A 27,639-nucleotide genomic window follows, 5' to 3' on the forward strand; every position below is an offset into this window, starting at 1 on the left:
GATTGTGGTTTTTAACAAGAAGAAAATATCACTTTTTACCAAAAATATTCACCAAAATTAGAAAGTTGAAGATATCATTACAAAATGAACAAATCTGAGAGAGATCCACATGTAGTACCTATATATGTAATATCAAAGCAATTGGACTTGCGGTTTTTAACAAGAAGTCGAAAATATCACTTTTTACCAAAAATGACAAAAATATTCACCAAAATTAGAGAATTGAAGATATGATCATGAAATGAACAAATCTGAGAGAGGTCTACCCAAGGTACATATACACCAAATATCAAAGCATTCAGGCTTGTAGTTTTCAAGAAGAAGTCAAATAAGTAAAACATTGACACGGACGACGGACAATCACTCATATGATAAGCTTCGCTCGACAAAGTCGACAGCGGAGCTAAAAAAGTTTAAAGTCACAACTATTCCTTCTTTAATAATCTTATATTTATAACAAGATTGTAAAATATACATTTTTCCCTATGATGTGAAGGTGGGTTTTCTCTGCCTGCCATGTGGCCCAGCATTATACTGGAGTTGTATCCCTTTTAATTATATTAAATGATGAGATTGAACAGTTTCTGGCAGAGTACACATGCAACAATAAGGTATGAATGTCTAAAAAGTAGTTCATGAAAAGAAAACAAAATACTTGGAAAATGGAGTAATTATAGTTTTGGCTTGTTATGCTCAATTTAAAATCATTTTATCATTAGTAGTAATACACTTAATCAATTCAAAATGGTAAAGTTTTCACATCATACTGAACCATCCAGTGTACATTGCAGATCAGTCAAGAATTAATTATTTTTCAATCAAAACAGTCCATATTTAACCAGTCAATTATCAATATCAGTAAATGTTAATAAAAAATGACAAATTATCTGCTCCAAAATGGAAATACAGAAATTGAAATTCATTCAGAGTTGATAGGGCACCCAAGGCCAAATTTGGGATAGCATATACTGCATTTGCTCTAAAAGGTGCATGCCTTTGTGTAAGTTACAGAGGCGTTTTTATGTCAAAAATAAGTTGAAATTGCATACAACAAATGTGATTTTCTGTTTATATAGACAAGATGTGCTTCTAATACAAATACAGTAATGGTTAGGAATACCTGTATTTTTAAAGACGACCAATGCAAATACATTAGGCATCATGGCAATCACCTTTGATGGCTCTTTTCAGTTCAAGCCTTGATACGCCAAAAGAATCAAAAGCAAAATGGTCTCAGGCTGAGTATACAATGTACTTGTGAAAATAAGAGTTGATAATGGTGAACAAAATCATCATGTTATTTACATTATTTGGTGCTCTTATATACTATTTTCCAAACACTGACCAGCATGGCAATAAAAAGAATTCCAATCTAGAAGAAAATATTCCTTATTAATCTAATCAAAAAATGCTTACAAAGAACTCCTGTGTGCTGAGAGTATTGGAGACACATTTAAAATTAATTAAAAATATAAGATCAGCCTTTCAAACAAGATGAAAAGTAATAACAGAAATATAATAAAACTTTTAGGGGAATTTTTACATAAATCATTCATTTTAAGAAATGAGCTTTCTTTGGATATAATACCTCGACTCTTTTTTTCTATTTTTTTTACGTTATCATACTTTGATATTATTTTAATCACTTATATATTTATTGCTGTAAACCAATAGAACATTTGTACTTCTAAAGATGCAATAAAGTTGTTATTATTATTAACAAGAAGCTTTGTGACTAATATTGGTCTACTATTTGATATGCACAACATGAAAACAATGTGAGTCACAGTATATAAGTTTATAACACTAACGGAAAATAAATTTAATTGTACATACATTTGTATGTGTTTCACAGTCTAATTTATTTCAGAGCACCTTTACCACAAGTTTTTTTCAAATATCAGTAATTGGCTAATCAAAATTAGATGATCAATATGCATGGTTTTGAAAATTAAACTAATCACTTCTGTGAATTACCCTAGAGTATCTATAAATTTCAATGAAATATGATTATGCAAATTCGATAATTAGTATGTTCGAATTTCAATCTAAACCTACTGTAAAATACTTTATTTTTGCTTGGAATTAATTTTCGCTGGAGGAATGATTCAGTGAAAATAAAATTCAGTGAGTATACTTTTTTTCCTATGTTATACATTCAACTCATCAAAAATCAGTGAAAATAAATTCCATACAAAACAAAAAGTCTTTTTTCAGCGAAAAATTAATTTCAGCTAAAATAAAGTATTTTACAGTAATCAGGTCTTTAGCTTTGTCCCCCAGGCACTATATCAACTCATATTGAAATGCAATACTTGGTTTTTGAGATATAGGTGAACAATTGATTATTTATTTTGATCAGCCCTTCTTGAGATATTCGTGGAACACGCGTACAATGTACATTCATACACACGCACACAGACAGAGTAACTACAAAGACCCTGTTATGTGCTTCGCATACACTGGAGTCAATAACAGGCTTACAGTCACTGTTTAAATAGTCAAAGCTAAATTTGTTTTTGAAATCATGATTTATAATCAGAATAAACAACTAATATCTATGTAAAATGATTTATAACAAATCACTGTTCTGTCTACATTTTTTCTCATTTCTGGAACATTTAAAAAATTTTTCTTTGCACACCTGCGGTAACAACTACAGTAAAGTTTGAGCATAATTGAACTGGCTAACAGCAGGCTTTGTCTGTTCATAAAAATAGGTATCATAATTCAATGTATTTTTGTAGTATTTACCAATATGAGAATTACTTAAAAAGATTACCTGAAGCACAAATCAGATATCAGTTGCTTTTAAAAGGAAACTCAAGTTAGTTTTAAGCCAGATAGGTAAATGTTTAGTTACACATACTGTCAAGAATTCGGGAGTTGAGAGGGCACCAACTCTCAAGGCCATATTTGATCAAAATTGTATAAGAATAGTTAAACATCTCGAAAAGGCACCAAGGCAAACTCTTCAAACACCAGAGTAGTTACCTGTGATTTATCTTAGGAGTTCAAGTCCTGACTGTAAATGCAACAAGGAAACATATCCCCCCCTCACACACCTACCCTGATGCATGAGGAAATGATATGCAGATCAGAAATCATTTATATTGATTGATGAGAAGGTAGGTGTTTACAATTAAAAAAATGATACATAGTATAAAAGAATGGTTCAAAAATACATTAATAATGTCAGTTCTGTAAAAATTTGAACAGCAACAAGAAGACATCCACAACAATCTTACTTGTCAAAAAAATTCAATTGCAATATTAGCATAAAATAAGAATGATAAAACCTTGTGTGACCGAGTCAATATGCTGTACATGATCTTTCGCAATTCAGATGAAAGGGAGAATGACAAGGATTCACTGATTATGCACATCAAAAGTCAACATTGGTGCTCAAAGGGGCATATTAAAAAAAGTTACTTTTTTTCATCAGTCTTGGGTTTTGTATTTTTTTTCTCTCCAACTTTACGTTTGATTTTCTCTTCAGCCATCGATTCTTCATCTCTTAAATGTGTTAACTTGTGTCGACTTAAATGACTGGGATCAATATATGTCTTTTCACATAGATCACATTTAAAAGGCCTTTCACCAGTGTGAAGCCTTTCGTGACGCTTCAGGTGACTGTGCCTCGTGAATGCCTTATCACAAAGATCACAATCAAAAGGTCTTTCCCCAGTGTGTGTTTTCTCGTGTCGTCGCTTGTGGTCAAAACGTATGAACGCCATTCCACATACTTCACATTTGTGTTTCCGTTCCCCACTGTGCATTTTCTTATGGCGTTGCAAGTGTTTCTCATCAGTGAATTGCTTACCACATGTGCTACAGTGACATTCGTGTTTGTCTTTATTTTTAGATCTCTTAGATTTTTTCTTACCACTTGTTGATGGTTCAGAATACTCAGCAGCACCACTAGCAGAATTCATTTTCTCCTTGTCAGATGATTTAGTAATTTCTATTGAGCAGTTGTCGTCAGACTTCTGTGTATCATTGTCTTCCGATTGGGAAGACTGTGCATTGTCAGATGATGACGGCTCTGAAATTTTTCCTTCGGAATTTTGTGATGAACTCTGGCTTGAAACTGCCTGCTTGTCTAAATTTGGTGTCTTATTGGCAACTGTGGTTTTACATACTGACTCGTCTGGTTCAATAGAACCTAAACGTGGGGGAGCAATCAATGTGCTTACTTCTGCTCGTGCACCAGTCAGTGAAATCTTCACTCCAATACGTGGACTATTTGGTGACAACTGAAGATTTGCATTGTAACTCTGCTGATCAATAATTCCTGGATTCCCAGGCAGTTGTTGGGGTGGTGCAACAGGGAAGCCAGCTCTTGGTGGTGCCCTTTGTGGAGATACCATATCACATCTGGGATTTGGTGGATTGGTGTGCGGGGAGCCCATGGCATAACTAGGATTAGAAGGTGCTGTCTGGGGAGATACCATATCACATCTTGGTTTGGAGTTCATCATCTGCGGCAACACCATGGCACAGCTTGGACGACTCACCATGACTCTTTCATTCAAATTTGCAGAAGGCATAATTGGGCGATCAGATGACTCCGTCATGTTGTTTGGATTAACTCCAAGGACTGGTGGACGATATTGGCAGTAATTCGGTTGCTGTTGGCGGTGAGTATACCCATCCATGCTGATACAGTAAATGACACTCTAAATTACAACAGAGAGCACTGTACGTAAGTGTGAATGTCGACACTACTGGAAAAACCGTCAGTTGAAAAAAAAACCCAATGGGGTTTCTATTTAGCTACAGGGGTCCGTTTTACTTACAGACGTCCATTCGTCGCCATCACGCAATTTTCCGGGTACATATTTGGTGAAATGCCACAGAAGATATTCATACACCTACCGAGTTGCCATATATACACTGGAGTGTACATATAGCATAGTTTCAGCGTTGTCGAAAAAAGAGTGCTCTATCAAACACTTTTCCTTATTAAGTCGCCATCTTGAATTGAACTACTTAGGTTAGTTGGTAATAACAACACGACCCTCTAGTTGGGTGACCCTAATCTTTTGATTTCGTCATTTTACCTTTGATTCTTCCACGTTCAAGAGCGATCATACAGTTTAATCGTATGGAACATGTATGAAAAAGTCGATTAACCCATAACATAGACGTTGCGTATATTTTGCTGCCAAAAATACAATACCAAAACACAAACATCAAGATGCCCAGTGAGATGACGCTGGTGGCGGTATTTACCCACAATTCTGTGCGATCAATAGATATTAGAAACAGGAAGTGAGCTGAGGTGGGAGTTATCTTTGATTCAGCAGGTAAACAATGCTTGTTTTCGTTTTATTCGCAATAACATTGTACTAGTGCGCCCGGACACTATGCAACAATATTTTTTTTTTTTTTACAAATAATATCTAGCAGAAATAGTTTACAAACAACTCTGCATTCTGATTTACGGTGTGTATTTCTTTATTGTACACTATGATCAATCCTTCGGTGTTGAGGGTCGACGATGACGATGGAATGCGTGCATGACAAGTTCAAATAGTGTGATGCAGAATACCTCACCGTCAGTTGATAGCGAAATTTGTAGGGATCAACCATTTAAAATCATGGGGGGGATCTGATGGGTGCCTAGAAGAGTGTAAACAATGCAATTCAACCATGCACCCCCATCATATGAAAATTGGTGCTTACAAGTCTTAGTAGGGGATTTGGATTATAACACGATCAAAATCCAACGTTAAGCCTATAAACGTTTCATTGTTTTTAGTGCCAAACCCCTTTGTTAAGTACAACAACAAATATTTCGTTGGTGTTTGTGAGCTCTTGTGTGATTGGTCAATGCATGGACAGCTCTTCCACTTCTGTGTTGTACTCCCTATCAATTTGGGCTCTGTTTAACCATAGACAGTATAGTAGTATAGTAACACCAATGTCAAACGCCGTATGCCCAACGTAAGCAGGGCTGGAATATTATGATGAGCAAGTAAACAATGACGTCATATTTACTTCCATACGATGTCACTAATTAATTGAATAAAATTGAAAGTTAGTTTCAGACGGCAGTAATGTTTCCGTACATGTTATATTCAGTCTGTACCCCATTTTCGACAAAATATTTGAATATTTTTGTTTTCATGGTGCATGAATCTTATTATGTTATTGTTTACCGACTATGCTCGTTTTTTATTTTTCTCTGCCACGCATTTTTTTTTTCAAACAGACTTTGAATCCGTATGTTCTCTCGTCTGTCACCATCTTGACAATAGTTCACACTCTTTCAACCGGAATTCATGTCTAAGGTTGTACCCCGTTTTTGTCAAAATACTCGAATATTTTAGTTTTCATGATGCATGAATCTTCTTATTATGTTATTTTCCACCGACTGTGCTCGGTTTTTGTTGTTCTCTGTCTTGCACTTATTTTGAAATTAACTTTCAATCCGTCTGTTTTTATGTCTGTCGTCATCTTGACTACTTATTCACACTTTCAAACGGAATGCATGTGTAAGTTTGTACCCCGTATTCGACAAAATACACGAACATTATTGTTTTCATGATGCATGAATCGTCAAATTTTGTTATTTTCACTGACTACACTTGTTTTTTGTTGTTGTCTGTCTCGCATTTTTTTAATAGACTTTCATTCCGTTTTCCGTTTTCACGTCTGTCGCCATCTTGACTACACGTCCAGTCTTTCAGCCTGAATGCACGTCTACCTACGTTATACCCTGTTTTTATTAATAATTTCAACAAAATAACTCGAATACTTGTGAATAAATGAGGCACGATTGTCTTTATTATTCTATTTTCACTATTATCGGTTTTTTGTTAGCGTTTCAAAGGGTTTCTTTTACGTGACGATCAAGGAAACGCAAATCTTCGCTATTTTCGATGTTGATGCCCGGGCTCTGAATCACACACACAGAGTTGTTAACATGAATTGCTGTGTCTACTGCGTTTGGATCTTCTTCACTATCATTTCCACCGTCATTAAAATCTGAAAAAAAAAACATCGAGCAAATCATCTACACACGGGAACTCGTGATCAGCAACGGCCATTTAGAATACCCATGGAATACCGTAGGCGACTCTCATCAACAAAATTACGCAGTCCGCTTCATTGATTGTTTAGTTTGATAATTTATAAACATATATTCAGTGTGAGACTGTTGCTTTCAAGTTGTGTTAATACAAAGATGATTTAAACTTGTCCCTTCCGTTACCAACGTATTCAATATACGGAAATAGCATGTGTGTGCGTTTGCGTGAGTGAAAGATGCAGGCGAAATTTCTCGTCAGTTCTATATATTTCGGTCGGCGCCTTTGATTGCGTTTATTTTGTTCTTTCATTCGCGAAATCTATCACTGGCACCGTTTATTTTGTCATGTCTCACAACTGAATGTCCAAGCTGACTTTGTTTTGTCTGTATATAGTTTTGTGGACAAGGGAGGTCATCTTGGTTGCTTAATTAACTAATTAAAATACCTGTCAGGCATCTCTACCTTAACGAGAAATCAAAATAAATATTTAGTTTATGTTAACGGTTAGTTTAAATCAGCTTAACTATTTTCCAGCCTACCCTGCTACAATAGAATCGCTGGAGTTGCTTGTCCTTCCTACTATATTGTCTATGGTTTAACTCCGGGGTTACGTCCAAACGCCACCCTCTTGACTGGAGACCTGTATTAGAAAATAAACCTTTGTTGTTGCCGTGTACGCAAGAAGATGAACTACTTATGTTTTAACATCACTTCACCTATTAACAATTCACCCCTAGACATGATAATTTCATTTCAATAGTAAAAATTCGTTCTCAAAAATCCAAATAATCACAACCTCACCGAAATTAATTTTCTATTCTTACCCACAAGCCACACCCAGACCATTCATCAAAACGAGTGGTCTGGAGTATACTAGTACTCTGACCCATGCCGAGGACTTCCTGTTTGTAATGCTATATGATAAATCAGATTAACTATCACGTGAAACCAAAGACAATTGACTTTGGTGAAACCAAATGAAAATCATTCTAAAATAACGTTCTTATACCCAATTGATTCTGGAAAAAAAATGACATTTGCAATAATAATCGATGAACAGGTCCGGGTAGTAACATTCGGTTGACGAAATAGACGATACAACAGTACTGATTGGACCTACATGAATGCTACTCTATTTCACATAACCAAATGTTGTTGTTTTTTGCTGTTGTACATTATCTTCGGTAATAACTCCGAAAGTGAAGTCTTATATCTTCAGCAGAACGTAGCCGTTAAAACTTGCAAAATGAGTCTGTTTCGATCCATCATCGCTTAAGCAGCATACAATTTATTTATTTTTTGGCTCATTTAAAAAATACGAATGGTGTCAATATTTAACACTGCATTTTGTCTGTCTCTAGCGTGCCTCAGAATGATATAGATCTTGGCCGATCGTATTTTTACAAAGAACCTGAATGTACAGCACTAATTTCACCCAACCTCCTGCTTGCTTCTGCTTTTCGATTATCATTTTTAATCGCTTTTGCAACCGCCTGTTGAATAATTTTCTCTTATTCTTTCGAGCGCGCGAACCCAGAAATATCGCCCGTCTGCATGCTCACATTTTAAATACATGGCCGGTGCATCAATATGTTCCTGGTGTATCTGCTCTCTGCCCTAAGGAGTCAGCATTGCCTGTATCACGTAATTGTCTCGATAATCATGTTGTTGAAACGATATAGCAGCCCTGGATTCAAACGGAACGCAGTCCTGCTGTACGTTCGCGAACGAAACAAAGTATGATGGGTTGGAAGTGTCGTTCGAAATTAAATAATGGTTAATACTCATTGAATCCTCAAACTTTAGCACTAAAACAACCATTTCGACAACTCATGTGCCAGTGTTCAGTGTTTGAACAAGCGGTCAGTGTTTTTAATAAGCGAGTGAGAAAAAAAGGGATAAAAACATGGTCGTGTTTTCGGTCGGAAATTAAGTGATATGTTATAAAATGTTATAAAAGCGAAATATTGGGCGAAATGAGTATTGATGCCCGTTTATAGTTGACATGCGTCACCAAATGGGGACATGGTTAGAGTTGGTAGTACCATGGAAGGTACTAATCCATGGTAGTACCAGTACTAGTATACGCGGGGAGGGAGTCCAGAGAGGGAACAGCCAGCATCCCTTTTACGGGAAAACGTGAAATCTCAACGGATTTGTTTCATTCTCACATGTAATATCAGGTTTTGCGGGCTTCTGAGTTCAAAAATGATGACTAAATCAGCTAAAAAGCAAGCGTTTAGAAACATACTTATGCAGAAGCTGGTTTGCCAGTACTTAATCCATTTTTAACACCTAGGCTACTCTATTGACATTGGTTGTGTATTTCATGGATTTGGCACTTGAGGTAGCTGATAAGCCGTGTCGAAAACGTGCACAAAACGACCATTCTGTGCACGTTTTCGACACGGATTAAAAACCAGTTGTAAGCACAAATTTTCATATGATGATTTTACACATAATAGCATTACCTAAATCAAAATTGTTGTTTCACATGCTGTGCATCAAAGTTGATAGAGCATCTGGAGCATAATCCTGTATTGTAGATATACATTATGCCTGTAACTCTACATTCATTGACACCATTCCTGTTTATTGACACAGTCAGCTGTAATGCTGTGCATTGTATGTGGGAAGTTTTGAAATCGTGTTCATTATAAAGAGACTGTGATCACAGTTAACTGAATAGAAAGTATATGATGTTATATAATAAATTGACACTCATGTGATCAAAACAAAAAAAACATTATTAGATTTCTGATTAGATTATCCTGCTTATTTTGACATCTTCTATTAGTCAACTCTGAAAGATTAAACGCCACAGTTTTTCACAGGAAACTATTGCAAGCAGGTCGCACAAATACAGCGCTGAATCTTCGAACAGTGTGCTCTATTAAGAAATAGTATGTCAAATTCTGCTGCAAGTTTAATGAAAATGTTCAATCAAACCATTTTCCAATGCTTCCTAGTATCATGGAGGTATAAACTGATTATACCTTCATGCTAATATATACTGCCATCAATCAGGGTATATTCCATATCATTGGAAAATGTGATCATGTGGATAACAAAATCGGTAATGTGCAATGTACTCTGTATTTTGAAATTACTGCCATGTCTTCTGCCATATTTTACCTCGTCTGATCAATATTGTAACATGTCTGTGGAGAAAAAAGATATATTTAACTATGCCTACCTACCCTATTTTTAGCTCTGCTTCATTAGAATGTCCGTCGTTCATCATCATCATTGTCATTCACCAACTTCACATTTTCGGCTTCTTCTTGAAAACGGTCTATATGGTATATAGATTGTATATATACCAGTATATATACCTTGCGTAGGCCTTTCTCAGATTTGTTTATTTCGTGACAATATCTTCAATTCTTAATTTTAGTGAATATTGTAAAAAATGTCTTTTTAGCTAGCATATTATTTCAGCTAATTTAGCTATAAATCTGTAATTTCGCTAATTCAAGATGTCACTAATTTAAAATAAAGTATATTCTCACAATGAGATTGTTAACCGTTTAGCTAAATTAAGATTCAGTTAATAATTCATGCATGGAGTCAAATTTGCTAAAATGGCATATTCATGTAGCTATTTAAACATGTTTTACAGTATTTTTTGTCATTTTTGGTAAAAAACTGCTATTTTCAATTTTTTTTACATATTGTTCATTTTCTAATGATATCTTCAGTTCTTTAATCAAAATGTGCATTGCTAACAGCGGAGATATCTCCGTCGACAATCTGTTTTTTCAGGTTTCCGTTTGCTTATATGTGTTTGAATTGCATTTGCGAGTACTGTTATGTATGGATTCATAAAGTTTCATCCTTATATGGTATTACTGCAGGCTGCTATATCAGCAAATATTTTTTGCAATACATGCATATTCACACCATCAAATACTGTAAAATACTTTATTTTTAGCTGGACTTAATTTTTGCTTAAAAGACATTTTGGGTGTTTCGTGTGGAATTTATTTTCACTGATTTTTGACAAGTTGAATGCAAAATATAGGAAAATAGGTATATTCACTGGATTTTATTTTCAGGGAAAATAGCGAAAATTAATTCCAAGAAAAAATAAAATATTTTACAGTATTTCACATAATAGTGCCACAATGAATGTACATGTGTATAAATTTCAGCATGCAACTTTAAAAAGGAATGATAATAACAAAAATATACCTCTAAGATAATAATTGATTTGTATTTTGAATTTTCAGTAATGTAAACTCAGGAATGGAATAACCTGTACAAGAGAGCATTATGGGTAATCAGTTGGCAGGAATTGCTCCTTCTCAGATACTCAGTGTTGACAATTATCTAACTGATGTCACTGACTATGAATATGACTGTAATCTTGGTAGCACCCGATTTTTCAAAGTTGCCAAAGCCAAGTACAAGTAAGAACAATTAACTTGTAGTTATTTATCAATTTATGTTTAAAAAATTGTGCATTTAGTTGATAATTTTATTCATCATAAATGTTGACATGATATCACTATGGTGATATGCATTTCATAAATTTTATATCATAACAGGTTTGTCATATGGTATCGGACTACTTTCAGGTTTGGCGCTACTGTAACCAAAACATGTATGAAATGTATAAAACAAAAAAAGATGTATATCAAGTAAAACTATTGATATATTTACAATTTCCCATCATCTGCCACTATCACTATGTCACTATGCAAATGAGATACTGTGAAATGCTTTATTTTTGTTTGGAATTAATTTTCACTGAAGGAATGATTCATTCAAAATAAAATCCAGCGAATATACCTTTTTTCCTTATATTTCCTCGTACATTCAACTCATCAAAAATCAGTGAAAATAAATTCCATACAAAACTCCCAAAAGTCTTTTCGGCTAAAATTTATTCCAGCTAAAATAAAGTATTTCACAGTAGTACCAGTACATGCTAATGTCTGATTGCACACAAAATATGATTCTGATGTTACGTTTGGTCATAAAAATCTTGAAATCATATGTCACATAAAATCATATGCAGTATTCGTAATCGTATACAAGAAGTCCATTTCCTATAAAATGCCTGTAAAGCAATAATTGCATGTATTATATTCTGGATCATAGGTTCTTCACTGAGATGTATGTATTACTCATTTTGACCATACACACAATGTCAATTACCATACATAATCGCATACATGTATGCTACCAAAAGAGGAAATATTGAAGTTCATGTTGAAGTTCGTTTCTTGCCAAGGGCTTGAAACTTATATATTGTTCAATAAATCCGATGTATAAATCACTCATTAGATATCCGATATTTTTTTCTCTTTTAGAGAAGGCTTGGCTGTTGTCAAAGTGTTTGCAATCCATGATCCATCACTGCCAATCAAACCACACAAAGACAAAGTAGAGGATATCAAATCCAAACTATTGAGTGCTCCAAATTGCTTGCCATTCCAAAGAAGTACAGTGAGTATAAATTTTACTTGGATCAGAAAATGATATAGCTTTGGAATGTTTTTGCTATAAATTCTGGTTCATAAACCTTAGTCAGCTGTATTTATAATTAGTTAATCTTTAGTTTTTTTTTTATATTCCTCCCATTACCCTCAGCAAAACAATTCTCACTAATCCTGTGGTACGTTCGCTAAGGAAATCATTCTTAAGTGCCTCATCAAACAATTCATTTTTGGGGCGTTTTGTTGTGTTCGCTAACAAGGCTATGTGGCGACTCCCTGCATATCAAAAATGTGACGTTTTGTGCCTAGTAAACACAGCTCAGTGTTGAATGCGACTTTGTTTTGCGTTTTTCAAAAGCTTTACAGGTACCATTTTCCAACCATAATTGCAAAAAAACAAACTTTTATTTCATCAGCTAAAACACCATACCCCCATTATCACAGATAAGCTCAGTTGTATTATGGCTGATTATTTTCACAACCCCATGCTATGCAGCCAAGCAAAGTGGTTGTTGAATACCATATGTATCAACCAGTGGAACTCAAGTCAATTCAAACAGAAATATACTGCATGTTGTTTCTTTTTTTAAACAGTTGTCAGATAAAGCAGCTTTACTGTTCAGACAGTATGTACGTGGTAACTTGTATGACAGAATCAGTACTAGACCGTTCCTTAACAGCGTGGAAAAAAAGTGGATTGCATTTCAACTGCTTTGTGCATTGGACCAAGCACACAGAGTAAAGGTATAAATGATTATTTCTAAATATGTTATGAAGTTATTATGCAAATGTGAAATACCACTTATCAACTGATGCACAGCAGGTGCAAGGGCAAGACTTAATGGTGTACTTACATGTATACTTACAATGTTGATATATTTTTCATTTTCTTGACCTTTGACATACTGGTGGCCATTTTTGTCCACAAAACAACATTTCAACTTTAAAATTCACAGGTTTAGGATTAAGAAACGATGTATTCTATTGTTAGGTTTGAATGTTTCAAATGCAGTTTGAGGCAAAATAAAATTTACCACTACTGAGCATGTTACTTCACATACCGGTATATAAAATACATTATGATAGCGAACTTCCTATTGTATATAATGGAAAACTAGTATCATCCTGGAAACTCACTAAATTTTTTGTCAATTTTCACAATATTAAGATTCATGTTATTCAAACCATAATTCATAATATATACATGTATGAAGAAGTAATATCACCATACCATTTCTTATGACATTTTTCTTGTCCCCAATTCTTTTTTTTATTTATAATATCCAGTTCACATAAACCATAACAATAAAAATATGATGACATGACATAAAATCTTCCATTTAAGCTCGAACTTCCTTATTATAATTTAATGTGTTTAACTACCAGTGAAATAAGTTAAAATAAAATCCAGGAATTAATTAACCCCTACACAGCGTACAATATATTATAGCATTGCATGCTGGGTAATGGTTTTATGCTAGTATACATGTGTTAGTATTATAATGTCGAGAAGTGAATTCAGCAATGAATGAATACGTTGATATTATAAATTATTTTTTTTAGATAATGTAATATTTTTGTTTGTTTGGATGTTATAGGTTTGTCATGGCGACATAAAAACAGAGAATGTTATGGTAACAAGCTGGAATTGGGTTCTGTTGACCGATTTTGCCAGTTTCAAACCAACATACCTGCCAGATGTAAGTTTGATTTTAGATGATTCTAGAATAATTAAAATCATACATCTAGTGTTTCAAAATAAAACAGTTGCATTTAATAAATTCAACCATAACTTTTTCAATACTAATGTCTTATTCATTATCAAAATAATTTTTTTTTTATCTTGATTCATAAAATTTGGGATGAGTTTTGAAACTTCTTCATATAGCTGTGGTCTTTTTAGTGTTATACATCATTATCGTATGAGAAAACACTGTATGATAATGTGGTGAGGCTTGATGCATGCATGAGACCTATATTTATTCAGTGTTCAGTTGAGCTGACAATAGACCATTTTCAGTTTACTGTGGAACTCTGCATTGTGCATGAATTCAAATGCTAAAACATCAGATGGGATTCAACAAACACAAAGTATTTTTTTTTTTATTTCCATGCTTGAGAATGTGCTATACACATTTAATGAGGTTTATTTTAATACGTAAAGATATCTCAATACCATATGATATAATTAATTTTACATGGAAATGAATATTAATTAGCTCATGAATATTTATGAGATCATGAATATCAATTAGCAACCAGCACTCAAATCAGGCTGGGCAGAACCTTGCATATCCCTGAAAGATAGGCATTTTGCCAATGAATATAAATAAAAGAAATTCGAGTTGAAAATCAATTTTTGTGGCAGAAAAACACCTTCAGGCATTACGCGAGATCTTGATGTGAACAGAAAATCCCCTATTAGCATATTTACTTATTTGTAAACATTCATTGATGTTTTAGCAATATTACATGAACTGTTATTGCTGTATTTGTGTACTTTCTATAACCTCACTTTCTTTCTATGCAAGCACAGAAAAAAAAGTGCATGCAAAGAGGCGTTCTCAAGATACCATGAAATAAAAAATTGCACTGGTCACACTTCTACCCCCCTTAATTTCAAATGGTTGATTCCTTATTTGTAGTTAATTATACGTCATCGTAAATAATAGAAACTGCTTTTTTATTTCAGAACAATCCGTCAGATTTCAATTTCTTTTTTGACACATCTCGACGAAGAACATGTTACATTGCTCCTGAGAGATTTGTGGATGTGACAAGTAAACAACAACAACTAACTGAGATAGAGAAAGGAGTGGCAGCGATGTTAGAATCACTGCCCGATAGTGAAATTATACAGAAGGGAGAATTGACACCTGCTATGGATATATTCTCAGCAGGGTAAGTATTGGACGTACTTGTGAAGTTTTTAATAGAACTAATTATCATTGGAAAATTATAGCTGAATAATTTGGGTTAGTAGATCCAAGGACATCGTGTGTTACAGTCTCAAACCAATTTTCCATATTTCAATGCGGAGGTCATAGCCACTGTACCATGGGTGAGTATGTCACTGACTCAATGGGGAAGCTACAGCTACCCAGGGTGAGAGTGCTACTGACTCAATGGGGAAGCTACAGCTACCCAGGGTGAGAGTGCTACTGACTCGATGGGGAAGCTACAGCTACCCAGGGTGAGAGTGCTACTGACTCAATGGGGAATCTACAGCTACCCAGGGTGAGAGTGCTACTGACTCAATGGGGAAGCTGCAGCTACCCAGGGTGAGAGTGCTACTGACTCAATGGGGAAGCTACAGCTACTCAGGGTGAGAGTGCTACTGACTCAATGGGGAAGCTACAGCTAGAGGTATGTAATGGCAATCTTGAGCTTCAACCTGAGCTTGCTCAGAGTCAACCTGAGCTCCACCCTGAGCTTCAACTTGAGCTCCACCCTGAGCTCCACCCTGAGCTTCAACTTGAGCTCCACCCTGAGCTTCCTCAGAGTCAACCTGAGCTCCACCCAACTTGAGCTTGGGAAATTATTTAGTATACTGATTAGTTTTTCATGCAAATTTATCTTAATTTATCATTTGAATAAAATATCTTTTTTGTCCAATACGTTTAGGACAGTATATCTAGTTTGGGTGAAAATCTATACAAATTAATACTGCATATTAATTTGGTAGATTTAATTTGGTTTAAATCACATGTGGATATTGCACAATTCTAAAGAACTTTTGGAAAAACTCTGATCTAGATCTTTATCTGAAATAAAGTCTATTAAAACATTCAATTTTAGATATTGTTCATCAATCATTTTTTCATAAGAATGGTTCTCGGCGATATAAATATATTGTTCTAAACTACAATTCCACTTATTTCGTCAAGAATGAAACTAATGCCACCACTTTTTACAGTGAAGAAGACATTGTCCTCATGCTTGAATTTTTGATAAATAATATATTTGTTAAGTTTGGAGGACATATATTTAACTGTGCTCCTTTGCTGACCGACTTGGTTTTATTCTTGTATGAGACCGAGTTTCTTCAGAAACAAACAATTAAAAGAAGCTAAATCTTTTAATTTTACATTTAGATATATTGATGATGTCCTTTCCATCAACAATCCTAACTTTTGTGATTTGCTCTCATTGATATACCCACAGAACTAGACATTAAAGAAACTACAGAATCAGCTTCCTCGGCCTAATACCTTGACATTTACCTCGAATTTGACAACAGTGGTCATCTTTCTACCAGACTTTATGACAAAAGAGATGATTTGTAATATTGCTTTTTGACATTGATTGGTTGGATTATAGTTGGGTATTGTTGCTTGGATTTACAGCAGAAACTCAAAACGAATTTGGCGCACCGACACTGTGCTCCAACTTGAGCATCTGAGATCGAATCAGCTCGGTTTAAGTCACCCGTTAAAGCAAGCGAAAGAAACGCACTCACTAGCAAAAACGCACATATCTCTAAATATAGTTTAAACTTGTCATCGAAAATGATTGCACGGTTTGTAAAATGAAGTCTCCCATTGATGGTAGTTTTTTTTTATTGAAATCAGCAAATATGGCAACAAAACTGAGCGTTATACGACCTGGGCGTAGAAGCCAAAACGGGAAATAATTTTACCCCAGTATTAATAGTGGAAGATCATTACAATAACCATAGAAGAACCCCTTACTACTTTCCATGAAACCTGAGCGCTGGGCCACGCTGAGTTTTAACTTGAGCTTGGCATATTGTTTACAACGGGAGCTCAAACAAAGTTGGGGCGCCTACACAGAGCTCCAACCTGAGAGTCCAAAGTCACATCAGCTGTGTTGAAGTTAAATATTATGTTTCCAATTCTGTCATCGCCCAAGACTTTCTGATGGCACAATAAGCGCGAAATAATTTCTTGAAACATTATGTTGAAAATAAATCTCACCTTTCTGTCAAAATATTACTATGATACAGTGTATTTGTAGTTTTGTTGTGCTTTTAAGATGTTTTTGTCTCTAATATATTTTATCTTTTGTCTATTCATGGAGCTTTTTTTTTAGCTCCATGGTCTTTTCGACCAGGGTTGTTTATGTTTGAACAATCTAAGGTAACAAATCACTAATAATCGGCTTTATCTGTCATTTACTCATCGAATCTTAGGGTACCAGTATAACAAATTAAAGTGCAACAACACAGAATAATTAGCAGCTTGTGTCTATTCACAGTATTGAGCTCCATCCTATATAGAAAGGCTGTGGTATATAGAATAAAACAAATAATAATAATAACTTTGTTGTTATCGAATCTCTGTTGAAATATAGATAAAATTACAATAAAGAAAAAAATCATAATAATAAAAAAGTAAAAACAGAAAATTCCGTTGAGACAAGCGTAAAATAAGTTTTGGGGTGGAGAGGTGTTAGACCTAGCTTAGTTTATAATAATAATAATAATAACAATATTCATTAGACGCATAAAATCCTTAGGAAAGGATAAAAGGGTCTTACAGAAAGAAATTTAAAAACTCTAATCTAAAAAGAAAAAGAAAAACCTATTCTAAAAATATAAAAAAAATCAAAAACAAATATGAATAAACAATAAAGACAATTTGCAACCAATGGTGAATACAGAATATAGAATGAACACAAAATGTAGCCTAATACACTGATAGTTGTTGCTATTTTGTTCCATAGCTGTTTTTTAGGAAGACAGCTAAGGCTGGTGCTAGAGTATGGTGGGCTGTACATTTCATTACAAAATGCTACTCATCCTCAATTATATTTTGGCTGCACAAATCACATGTTCTTTTATCCAGTACGTGGCACATTATTATGTCTGCCTTTCTCAATTTTAAAGTCATGGTTGCTTGTCCTGAATTTTGCAATTAACCTCCTAAGACCATGGTTCTGCATATTCATTAAATAATTTTCAATTTTTAAATCTTGTTTAAAAAGTTTGTATGTTCTTAGTTTGTTTTAGCCAAGGTTTGTTTTCTATTATCATTATGCGTGTAAAAAATCCAAATGATTTTTTGATTTTTTTATGAATAAAGTCTAAATTTTTCTTATTTATCTTGAGTTTACAATGGTAATAACATCAATATCTTGCATGAGGGTTTCTACACTTGTAAACCATTTACTTTTTACATTCTTATTTACTAAGTAGGCTTCTCTTAATAATATGTTATCAGAGTTTGTTACTCGGTTGAATATATATATACTTAAGTCGTTGTTTCTTGATAAAACAGTCAATGGGGTACCTTCCTAGCTCACCATAAACAGCCATTTTTGGTGTGAGTTTGGAGAGACCAAGAATGAACCGACAAAATGAAAGATGGACATCCTTAGTTTGGTCTTAATGTAGCTTGTAATCAAACCATAGTACATCCATGATCAAACAAACCAGGGCATAGTCAAGCCTGGTTTTTACTCATCAAACTTTGCAAATTTTTGTTTTTTAATTCGGGTTAGATAATCAAATTTACTCGAATCCCCCTTCAAATACCAATATATGTACATATATCCCTGTGCTTATAAGTATGCTAATTTTTGGGAAGTGCTCTACCTGCTGCCAAGCTTCAAATTATGATATCACATATTTAAACAATGTTTTTATCGGTACTTTTAATTTGTTTCCAGTTGACGTTTTTGATGGGCAGAAAAAAAAAACAAGCGGGCGATGGAACAATCTTTTCTGTTCTGCAGTTTTACTCAAGGAATTGTACCTAGTGTTTATGTGTATTGTTTATGAAAGTGTTTTGTTCTGCCTATGTTATACCTCAGACTACTATAGAACAGACTAGCAACACCTATTGTATGTGTGAATTGGGGGGCATGTAAGAGAGGAGGTGTGAGCCATGGCTAATCTTGCTGGTAGTTAATTGACACGTCTTTACCCGAAGATCGCATGTTTTCGTAATGTCATTCTAGTGCATCGCACATATTTTCAGATCTAACTGAAATTCGAATCTGAGTTTTGAAATGAACAAATCTGAGAGAGGTCTACCCAAGGTACATATACAATGTACACCAAGTATCAAAGCATTAATTGTAAAACATTGACACGGACGACGACAGACAATCACTCATATGATAAGCTCCGCTCGACAAAGTGGACAGCGGAGCTAATAAAACTGAAGATGAATTACATAATAAAACTGAAAATAAAAACAATTACTTTCAGGTACTTTTGTTTACTATTACCTTTATCTTATTATTAACCAACTCAACTTCCATTTATTACTTTATTGTTGTAGACTGATAGAAAAATAATATTAAATAAACATTATTATTATTTAAATAATTAGTCAATTTTTCCTTTTCAGAATAAAATAAAACTGTAACTGCAGAAATAAAGATTAGAATAAAAAAAGGAAAAATGTTTCATGTGTGTGAAACAACTGCTTTAATGTGTGACTCCAACACAACTGATTTGAATTTAGAGCTTCTGTTGTAAACAATTTCCAGGGTTCAAGTTGGGTGGAGCTCAGGTTGACTCTGAGGAAGCTCAGGTTGAAGCTCAAGTTGAAGCTCAGGGTGGAGCTCAGGGTGGAGCTCAAGTTGAAGCTCAGGGTGGAGCTCAGGGTGGAGCTCAAGTTGAAGCTCAGGTTGAAGCTCAAGTTGAAGCTCAGAGTGGAGCTCAGGTTGACTCTGAGCAAGCTCAGATTGAAGCTCAAGATTGCCATTACATACCTGACAGCTACCCAGGGTGAGAGTGCTACTGACTCGATGGGGAAGCTACAGCTACCCAGGGTGAGAGTGCTACTGACTCAATGGGGAATCTACAGCTACCCAGGGTGAGAGTGCTACTGACTCAATGGGAAAGCTACAGCTACCCAGGGTGAGAGTGCTACTGACTCAATGGGGAATCTACAGCTACCCAGGGTGAGAGTGCTACTGACTCAATGGGGAAGCTACAGCTACCCAGGGTGAGAGTGCTACTGACTCAATGGGGAATCTACAGCTACCCAGGGTGAGAGTGCTACTGACTCAATGGGGAAGCTACAGCTACCCAGGGTGAGAGTGCTACTGACTCAATGGGGAAGCTACAGCTACCCAGGGTGAGAGTGCTACTGACTCAATGGGGAAGCTACAGCTACCCAGGGTGAGAGTGCTACTGACTCAATGGGGAATCTACAGCTACCCAGGGTGAGAGTGCTACTGACTCAATGGGGAATCTACAGCTACCCAGGGTGAGAGGGCTACTGATTCAATGGGGAAGCTACAGCTACTCAGGGTGAGAGTGCTACTGACTCAATGGGGAAGCTACAGCTACCCAGGGTGAGAGTTCTACTGACTCAATGGGGAATCTACAGCTACCCAGGGTGAGAGTGCTACTGACTAAATGGGAATCTACAGCTACCCAGGGTGAGAGTGCTACTGACTCAATGGGGAAGCTACAGCTACCCAGGGTGAGAGTGCTACTGACTCAATGGGGAATCTTTAGCTACCCAGGGTGAGAGTGCTACTGACTCAATGGGAAATCTACAGCTACCCAGGGTGAGAGTGCTACTGACTCAATGGGGGAATCTACAGCTACCCAGGGTGAGAGTGCTACTGACTCAATGGGGAATCTACAGCTACCCAGGGTGAGAGTGCTACTGACTCAATGGGGAAGCTACAGCTACCCAGGGTGAGAGTGCTACTGACTCAATGGGGAAGCTACAGCTACCCAGTGTGAGAGTGCTACTGACTCAATGGGGAAGCTACAGCTACCCAGGGTGAGAGTGCTACTGACTCAATGGGGAAGCTACAGCTACCCAGGGTGAGAGTGCTACTGACTCAATGGGGAATCTACAGCTACCCAGGGTGAGAGTGCTACTGACTCAATGGGGAAGCTACAGCTATCCAGGGTGAGAGTGCTACTGACTCAATGGGGAATCTACAGCTACCCAGGGTGAGAGTGCTACTGACTCAATGGGGAATCTACAGCTACCCAGGGTGAGAGTGCTACTGACTCAATGGAAAGCTACAGCTACCCAGGGTGAGAGTGCTACTGACTCCATGGGGAAGCTACAGCTACCCAGGGTGAGAGTGCTACTGACTCAATGGGGAATCTACAGCTACCCAGGGTGAGAGTGCTACTGACTCAATGGGGAATCTACAGCTACCCAGGGTGAGAGTGCTACTGACTCAATGGGGAAGCTACAGCTACCCAGGGTGAGAGTGCTACTGACTCAATGGGGAATCTACAGCTACCCTGGGTGAGAGTGCTACTGACTCAATGGGGAAGCTACAGCTACCCAGGGTGAGAGTGCTACTGACTCAATGGGGAATCTACAGCTACCCAGGGTGAAAGTTCTACTGACTCAATGGGGAATCTACAGCTACCCAGGGTGGGAGTTCTACTGACTCAATGGGGAATCTACAGCTACCCAGAGTGAGAGTGCTACTGACTCAATGGATAGGCCAATATTACTGTCCCCTGTAGCCACTGTATCTTTAATTGTGGGAGTCTGAAAACAGGGACTCCCCGGTATGGATTGACCTCTGTGTGTCCATGCCTCAGTGCATCCATGTGTTGGTGCGTCTGGACCTTTATCTAGACATGCCAGGACTGATTACATTCAAACTTCACACATACATCATACATAATATTATACGTATGCACATCAATTTGCTACAGTCATGGATTAACCGGATTTCACTTTTGCTCTTGGGAATGGCTACCAAAGCACTGACAATGGTCGGTTTCTTGGAAGTGGTGATATAATGACCATGGTAAATTTCATGTTAATTTGGGTTTCCACCAAAGGACGAAGTAACTGATCAGTGGCTGATGCATAATTATGAGTTTCAGCAGATTTGAAGAGCCCATCAAAATTATTCACAATATGAAAACCATGTTTGATGCCATCTAAAAGAAATTCCTTGTCAGGATCATCTCGCAGTTCCCATTCCCAATTTGAATAATAATCGGTTAACGAAGGTGACTCTTTGATAAGAGATACCTCCCCCCTGGTAGCACTTAGTTTTTTGCATGATCAATCTGGGAATGATTCTTTCCACAATGTGGTAAGATACAGCAATGTTCAAATTTACAATTAGTGTACTTGCAACCCAACTTGCTATTGAAATTTCTGCATATCTCAACACCATTGGCTGCAACTAACCCTCTCTGTTTATGAGGGGGGTTATTTTGATAAGTTTTAGGAATTAGCCGTGTGTTATTCAAATGCTGGGAATCACTTCCCCATGGAAATTTATAATTTGCCTGCAGCCAACGGTATTCCCTGTCGTAATTTAGGACAGAGACCCAGGTATTGGACTCTGCCAACTCGCAAATTTTAACAGTGTAAGACAAATAGTGATGGATGGACTTCGAATTAAGGTAACCCGTAACAATAAGTTTATGCATGGTACGTGCATTAGCAGCGCACGACTGAGAAAAAGTCACATTAGAGATACTAGGTTTGCAATTGTTTTGTGACGACCTGAGTACGATTTTACTACCCCCAGAGTCTGTGAGGATTTGTTCGTCTTCAGTAATGGTATTAGCTGACACAAAATCGACTATTTCCAACGGTTTCTCACCTCTATTGAGTTGTAAGTATACCATCGGGTCCTGATCCATTCTTGTTAGCGTCGTCGCGTCCACTAGGCTTGACGGGAGCTGTACGGCATCGATCGCTGCATCTGGCTGTGACGTGTCACGATGTAATGTAGAAATGGCTGCAACCAATAATTTGCGTTGTCCGAGTGATAACTTGAATGCCGATTCTATTTCTTCAGCAGAAAGAAGTTGAAGTACTTGAAGGCTATCGCAATGTTTCTTATGCAGAACCTCTAGTGTTTCTTGTCGTATGTTATGTTGAAGAGCCCAAGTTTCGAACGTTGCTGACTCTGGCATTTCGGTTTCAGGCTGCGTTGGTTCAGATGCCATCGTTTTGCTTGACGTCTTGGCACTGCCGTATATTTTGACTATGTGTACGTCGTAGCAGAGTACTAGTCTAACGGGGAAAAAGAACCCTGCAAAGAAACAACGCCTGCCGTGCGTGTCGAGCCAGCTAGCCAATACCCTCAATCTGTAATGCCGCAATATATAGTGCCAAGGTGTTAGCCACGCTAGCTAAGATAATCACACGTTTAGCTTAAAAACAATCAAGCACTGGCGCCGATGATCTTTCCTGTCTTGGCATTGGCTTGAAATTGTCTATACCAATAAACAAGCTGGTTGCTATACAGCTGGTAGTGAGGGGAAAGATTACATTGCTTAATCTGCCACTAAAGGTTACGTAATAAAAGATGGCACATTTAAAACTGTATTAAACATAAATACATAACATAATATTATACGTATGCACATCAATTTGTTTCACAATCTGATTCAAGATGGCCGAATGGCAACCGTTTTTGTGATGAAAAATCATTAAAATCAAGCATTTTTGGCATTTTGGAACAGGATCTCGGCAGTTCACAGATGGATTTTGTTTAAACTTGGTACATATTTTGCACATTATAAGACCTTGACGAAGGTCATTTTGTTTTTCAGATCAGATTCAAAATAGTCTTGTGACTTGTGGCCATTTTGTTTTAGTGAATGCGGTTCTAGTGCCATATCTCTGACATGTTTATGTTCCAACTATATTACTATAAACAAAACTATAAATACATCTCTCTGCAGTTGGTCAACTGCATCGTTTGGGGGCTTTGATAAACATTGTAATCCTCAATACTGGTTCATATCTCATTGTTCATGTCATTGTAGTTACAGTGCTCGCTGTTTCTACCTCATAGCTAACTGATTTCTTTGTAGTTGCAGTCACGCTGTTTCTACCTGTAGAGCTACCTCTATCTACTAATCCTTGTTCTTGTAGAGCTACAGTCATGCTGTTTTTCTACCTTGTAGTTGCAGTCATGTTGTTTCTACCTGTAGTGGCAGTCACACTGCTTCTACCTACATTTACTAATTCTAACAATATCATATTTGAGGGCTAGTATAGTTTTTTGAAAAATGTCGTTTTACATGCTTTTATTTCAGTTAAATATTTATTTCTCTTTGTGATTATTCTACTGTTTTCATGTCTGGGTGCTCACCGTGTCACCATGCAGTGTGTATCGCCTATTGTTATGTTCGCTGTTTTTTCTTGTGTAGTGCAGCTTAGGTGGGACGCGGTGAGCGTCCCTTATGCCAATAAAATATTTTATACTGAAACTTGAGTGTTTGTGTCATAAATCTTAAATTTGATAACTAACAGGGACTGTGCCATGCATGGTTTGTTGACATCAGATATAGATTAAATACTTGTTGTTTCTACTTCCAGGTGTGTTATAGCTGAATTATTTACAGAAGGTCATCCCCCATTTCATCTATCTACCCTATTAGCATACCGTAATGATGCGTTTTACCCTGATAAAATCAATGAAATTGAGGCTCCACATGTTAAGGTAAGCTTACTTCTTAAAAAAAGCAATGTGGAGATAACTTTGTATTTTTCAACAATAACATTTAATCATATTTCATCAAATGCATATTCATTAAAAAAATATATATCATTTGAGCATTTACAGATAATAAAATTTGTTTATATATAAATTTTAATTATGTTTTTACAGGAATTAGTGAAGCATATGATACACAAAGATCCCAACAAGAGGTACTCAGCCGAGGAATACATACAGAAATGGCGAGGATTTGCTTTTCCTGATTACTTTTACACTTACCTGAAATCATACATGGGAGATTTTGCTCTGTTACCAATCTTACCTCCAGATGAGAAAATTGCAAGGTGAGAATTCTGTGTGAACTGACCATATCCATTTCACTTGAATGAATAATTTTGACATCTCCATGCTGTTTGTAAGATCATTAATAGTTCCTTTTTGAGGATAGTGTCTGATTCAGCCAAACTATTGAATGTATCACCTCCCTTATTTCTGTACAATAGAACAGTTAGGCTGAACATTACATTGTTCTAAAAATGGCCTATACTGAACACTGACAAGAATGATATTTTCATTTTTTTGTCAGTGACAATGATATTACAGTGAAATAATAATAATAATAATAAAATAATTAAAAACAAGCAGCCTCTCGGCTGAGATAGCTCCGCTGTTTGCAATGCACATTTCAATTAAAGAACAGAAGATATCATTAGAAAATGAACAATATGCATAGTATCAATGCAATGGGACTTGCTGTTTTCAACAAAAATTCAAAAATATCATTTTTCACCAAAAATGATTGTGGTTTTTAACAAGAAGAAAATGTCACTTTTTATCAAAAATGACAAAAATATTCACCAAAATTACTGTAGATAATTAAAGATATCATTACAAAATGAACAAATCTGAGAGAGGTCCACATGTAGTACCTACATGTATATACGTAATTATATCAAAGCAATTGGACTTGTCGTTTTTAACAAGAAGTCGAAAATATCACTTTTTTACCAAAAATGACAAAAATATTCACCAAAATTAGAGAATTAAAGATATCATTACAAAATGAATAAATCAGAGAGAGGTCCACATGTAGTATCTATATATGTAATATCAAAGCAATTGGACTTGCGGTTTTTAACAAGAAGTCGAAAATATCACTTTTTACCAAAAATGACAAAAATATTCACCAAGATTAGAGAATTGATGATATCATTACAAAATGAACAAATTTGAGAGTGGTCCACATGTAGTACCTATATATGTAATATCAAAGCAATTGGACTTGCGGTTTTTAACAAGAAGTCGAAAATATAACTTTTTACAAAAAAATGACAAAAATATTCACCAAAATTAGAGAATTGAAGATATGATCATGAAATGAACAAATCTGAGAGAGGTCTACCCAAGGTACATATACACCAAGTATCAAAGCATTCAGGCTTGTAGTTTTCAAGAAGAAGTCGAGAAAGTAAAACATTGACACGGACGGCGGACGACGACGGCCAATCACTCATATGATAAGCTCCGCTCGACAAAGTCGACAGCGAAGCTAAAAATGTATTAAATGATGTTCCCTGCGTCACACACCGTTGTACAAAACATGAATACAAATCACATTGAGAGAAAAATTATAAAAAATAAAATAAAAACTTTTCAAAACACTTTAAAAATAACATTACCATTTAAAATTGGATTTAAATGAAGAACTGTTTTCTAAACAGATGAGTTTTCAGACTACTTTTTAAAAACATTGATATTGATTGACTGACGAATGGGAAGTGGAAATTCATTCAACAAAAGGGGGGGGGCATAATTGCTAAAAGAACGCCAACTATATGTTTTTGTGGTACATTTTGTCTCTTGTCTTTTCAAAAACAAAAAATCAGTGTTAGATGACCTGAGGCTACTATGACCCGGTTCATAACAGTCAACCAAGTCACATATTAAATAAATTGGAGCAGAATTATTTAAAATTTGATAGACAGTCAATAGTACTTTAAAATTTATTCTTTCACAAATGGGAGCCAATGCAAATCATAAGGGGTAGATATAATATGGTCAGATTTTTTTTTTTTTTTTTACAATTGACATCATACACCTTCAATACAGTAATGTATTCACACCATATAGTAATATATTTGTGATAATCATTAATAGACTACACTCTCAGCCATTGATTGCATTCTCAACTTCAATTTACGAGGATAATTAACTTGACCATAAACAATCTCTGTAATTTACGTAAGTGCATACACTATTAATTAAGTGTGATATTATATTTTTCAGAATTCATAAGGACATCAAAAAAATCTTAAATAATCTGTGTCCAAAAGATGAAGATGGTTGCATGCATGCGGAAAATAATGGCGGTCTTGTCATTGTAATATCAATGATTACATCGTGTTTACGTTCTCTAAAGGTGAGTATGAACATGTCATTTAATAAATACTATTTGAATGAATCCGTGAAGCTGATTAACTTAGTGTTTACTCTGACATGTATTCAGTGTAATTTCTGTGCTTTACTTTCTCTTTGTTAGCAGCAACTATGATTTCACATTTGTTCTTCATTCCAGTTTTGTATTGCCAAGTTATCTGCATTGGAGTTGATGTCAACACTGGCCAAACATGTGACTTCTGAAATAGTACTGGACAGATTAATTCCTTATATGGTAGGTGCATTACTGTATTTGCATATATTTCTTATATAGTAAGGAACATTGCCGTATTTGCATACACTCCTTATATGGTAGGTTCATTTCTGTATTTGCATATACCAGTACT

The 27,639-nt window shown here is 35.8% G+C and overlaps 2 protein-coding genes across 2 annotated transcripts in view; one reads left to right on the top strand and one right to left on the bottom strand.

Moving 5' to 3' along the window:
* Positions 1–428: 428 nt before the first annotated feature.
* On the bottom strand, positions 429–4,977 carry LOC102809515 (uncharacterized). The gene has a single exon (XM_085490469.1). The coding sequence runs from the start codon at positions 4,656–4,658 to the stop codon at positions 3,429–3,431; it is 1,230 nt and encodes a 409-aa protein (XP_085346595.1). The 5' UTR covers positions 4,659–4,977; the 3' UTR covers positions 429–3,428.
* A 265-nt stretch (positions 4,978–5,242) lies between these two features.
* Positions 5,243–27,639, top strand: part of LOC100368721 (phosphoinositide 3-kinase regulatory subunit 4-like) — a 55,981-nt gene continuing 33,584 nt past the window's right edge. The window contains exons 1-10 of the mRNA XM_085490470.1: positions 5,243–5,309; positions 11,270–11,449; positions 12,356–12,491; positions 13,076–13,225; positions 14,080–14,181; positions 15,174–15,382; positions 24,736–24,859; positions 25,028–25,200; positions 27,143–27,275; positions 27,432–27,527. Coding sequence (XP_085346596.1) covers positions 11,313–11,449; positions 12,356–12,491; positions 13,076–13,225; positions 14,080–14,181; positions 15,174–15,382; positions 24,736–24,859; positions 25,028–25,200; positions 27,143–27,275; positions 27,432–27,527 — 1,260 coding nt within the window. The 5' untranslated portion in view covers positions 5,243–5,309; positions 11,270–11,312. The remainder of the gene's footprint in view (positions 5,310–11,269; positions 11,450–12,355; positions 12,492–13,075; positions 13,226–14,079; positions 14,182–15,173; positions 15,383–24,735; positions 24,860–25,027; positions 25,201–27,142; positions 27,276–27,431; positions 27,528–27,639) is intronic.

This window comes from Saccoglossus kowalevskii, chromosome 15 (assembly GCF_978046115.1).
Source record: "Saccoglossus kowalevskii chromosome 15, keSacKowa6.1, whole genome shotgun sequence".
Classification (NCBI taxonomy): Eukaryota; Metazoa; Hemichordata; class Enteropneusta; family Harrimaniidae; genus Saccoglossus; species Saccoglossus kowalevskii.

Bases quoted from the DNA above. Each gene is read 5' to 3' on its own strand.
- LOC102809515 (XM_085490469.1), bottom strand. From the start codon at position 4,658: ATGGATGGGTATACTCACCGCCAACAGCAACCGAATTACTGCCAATAT.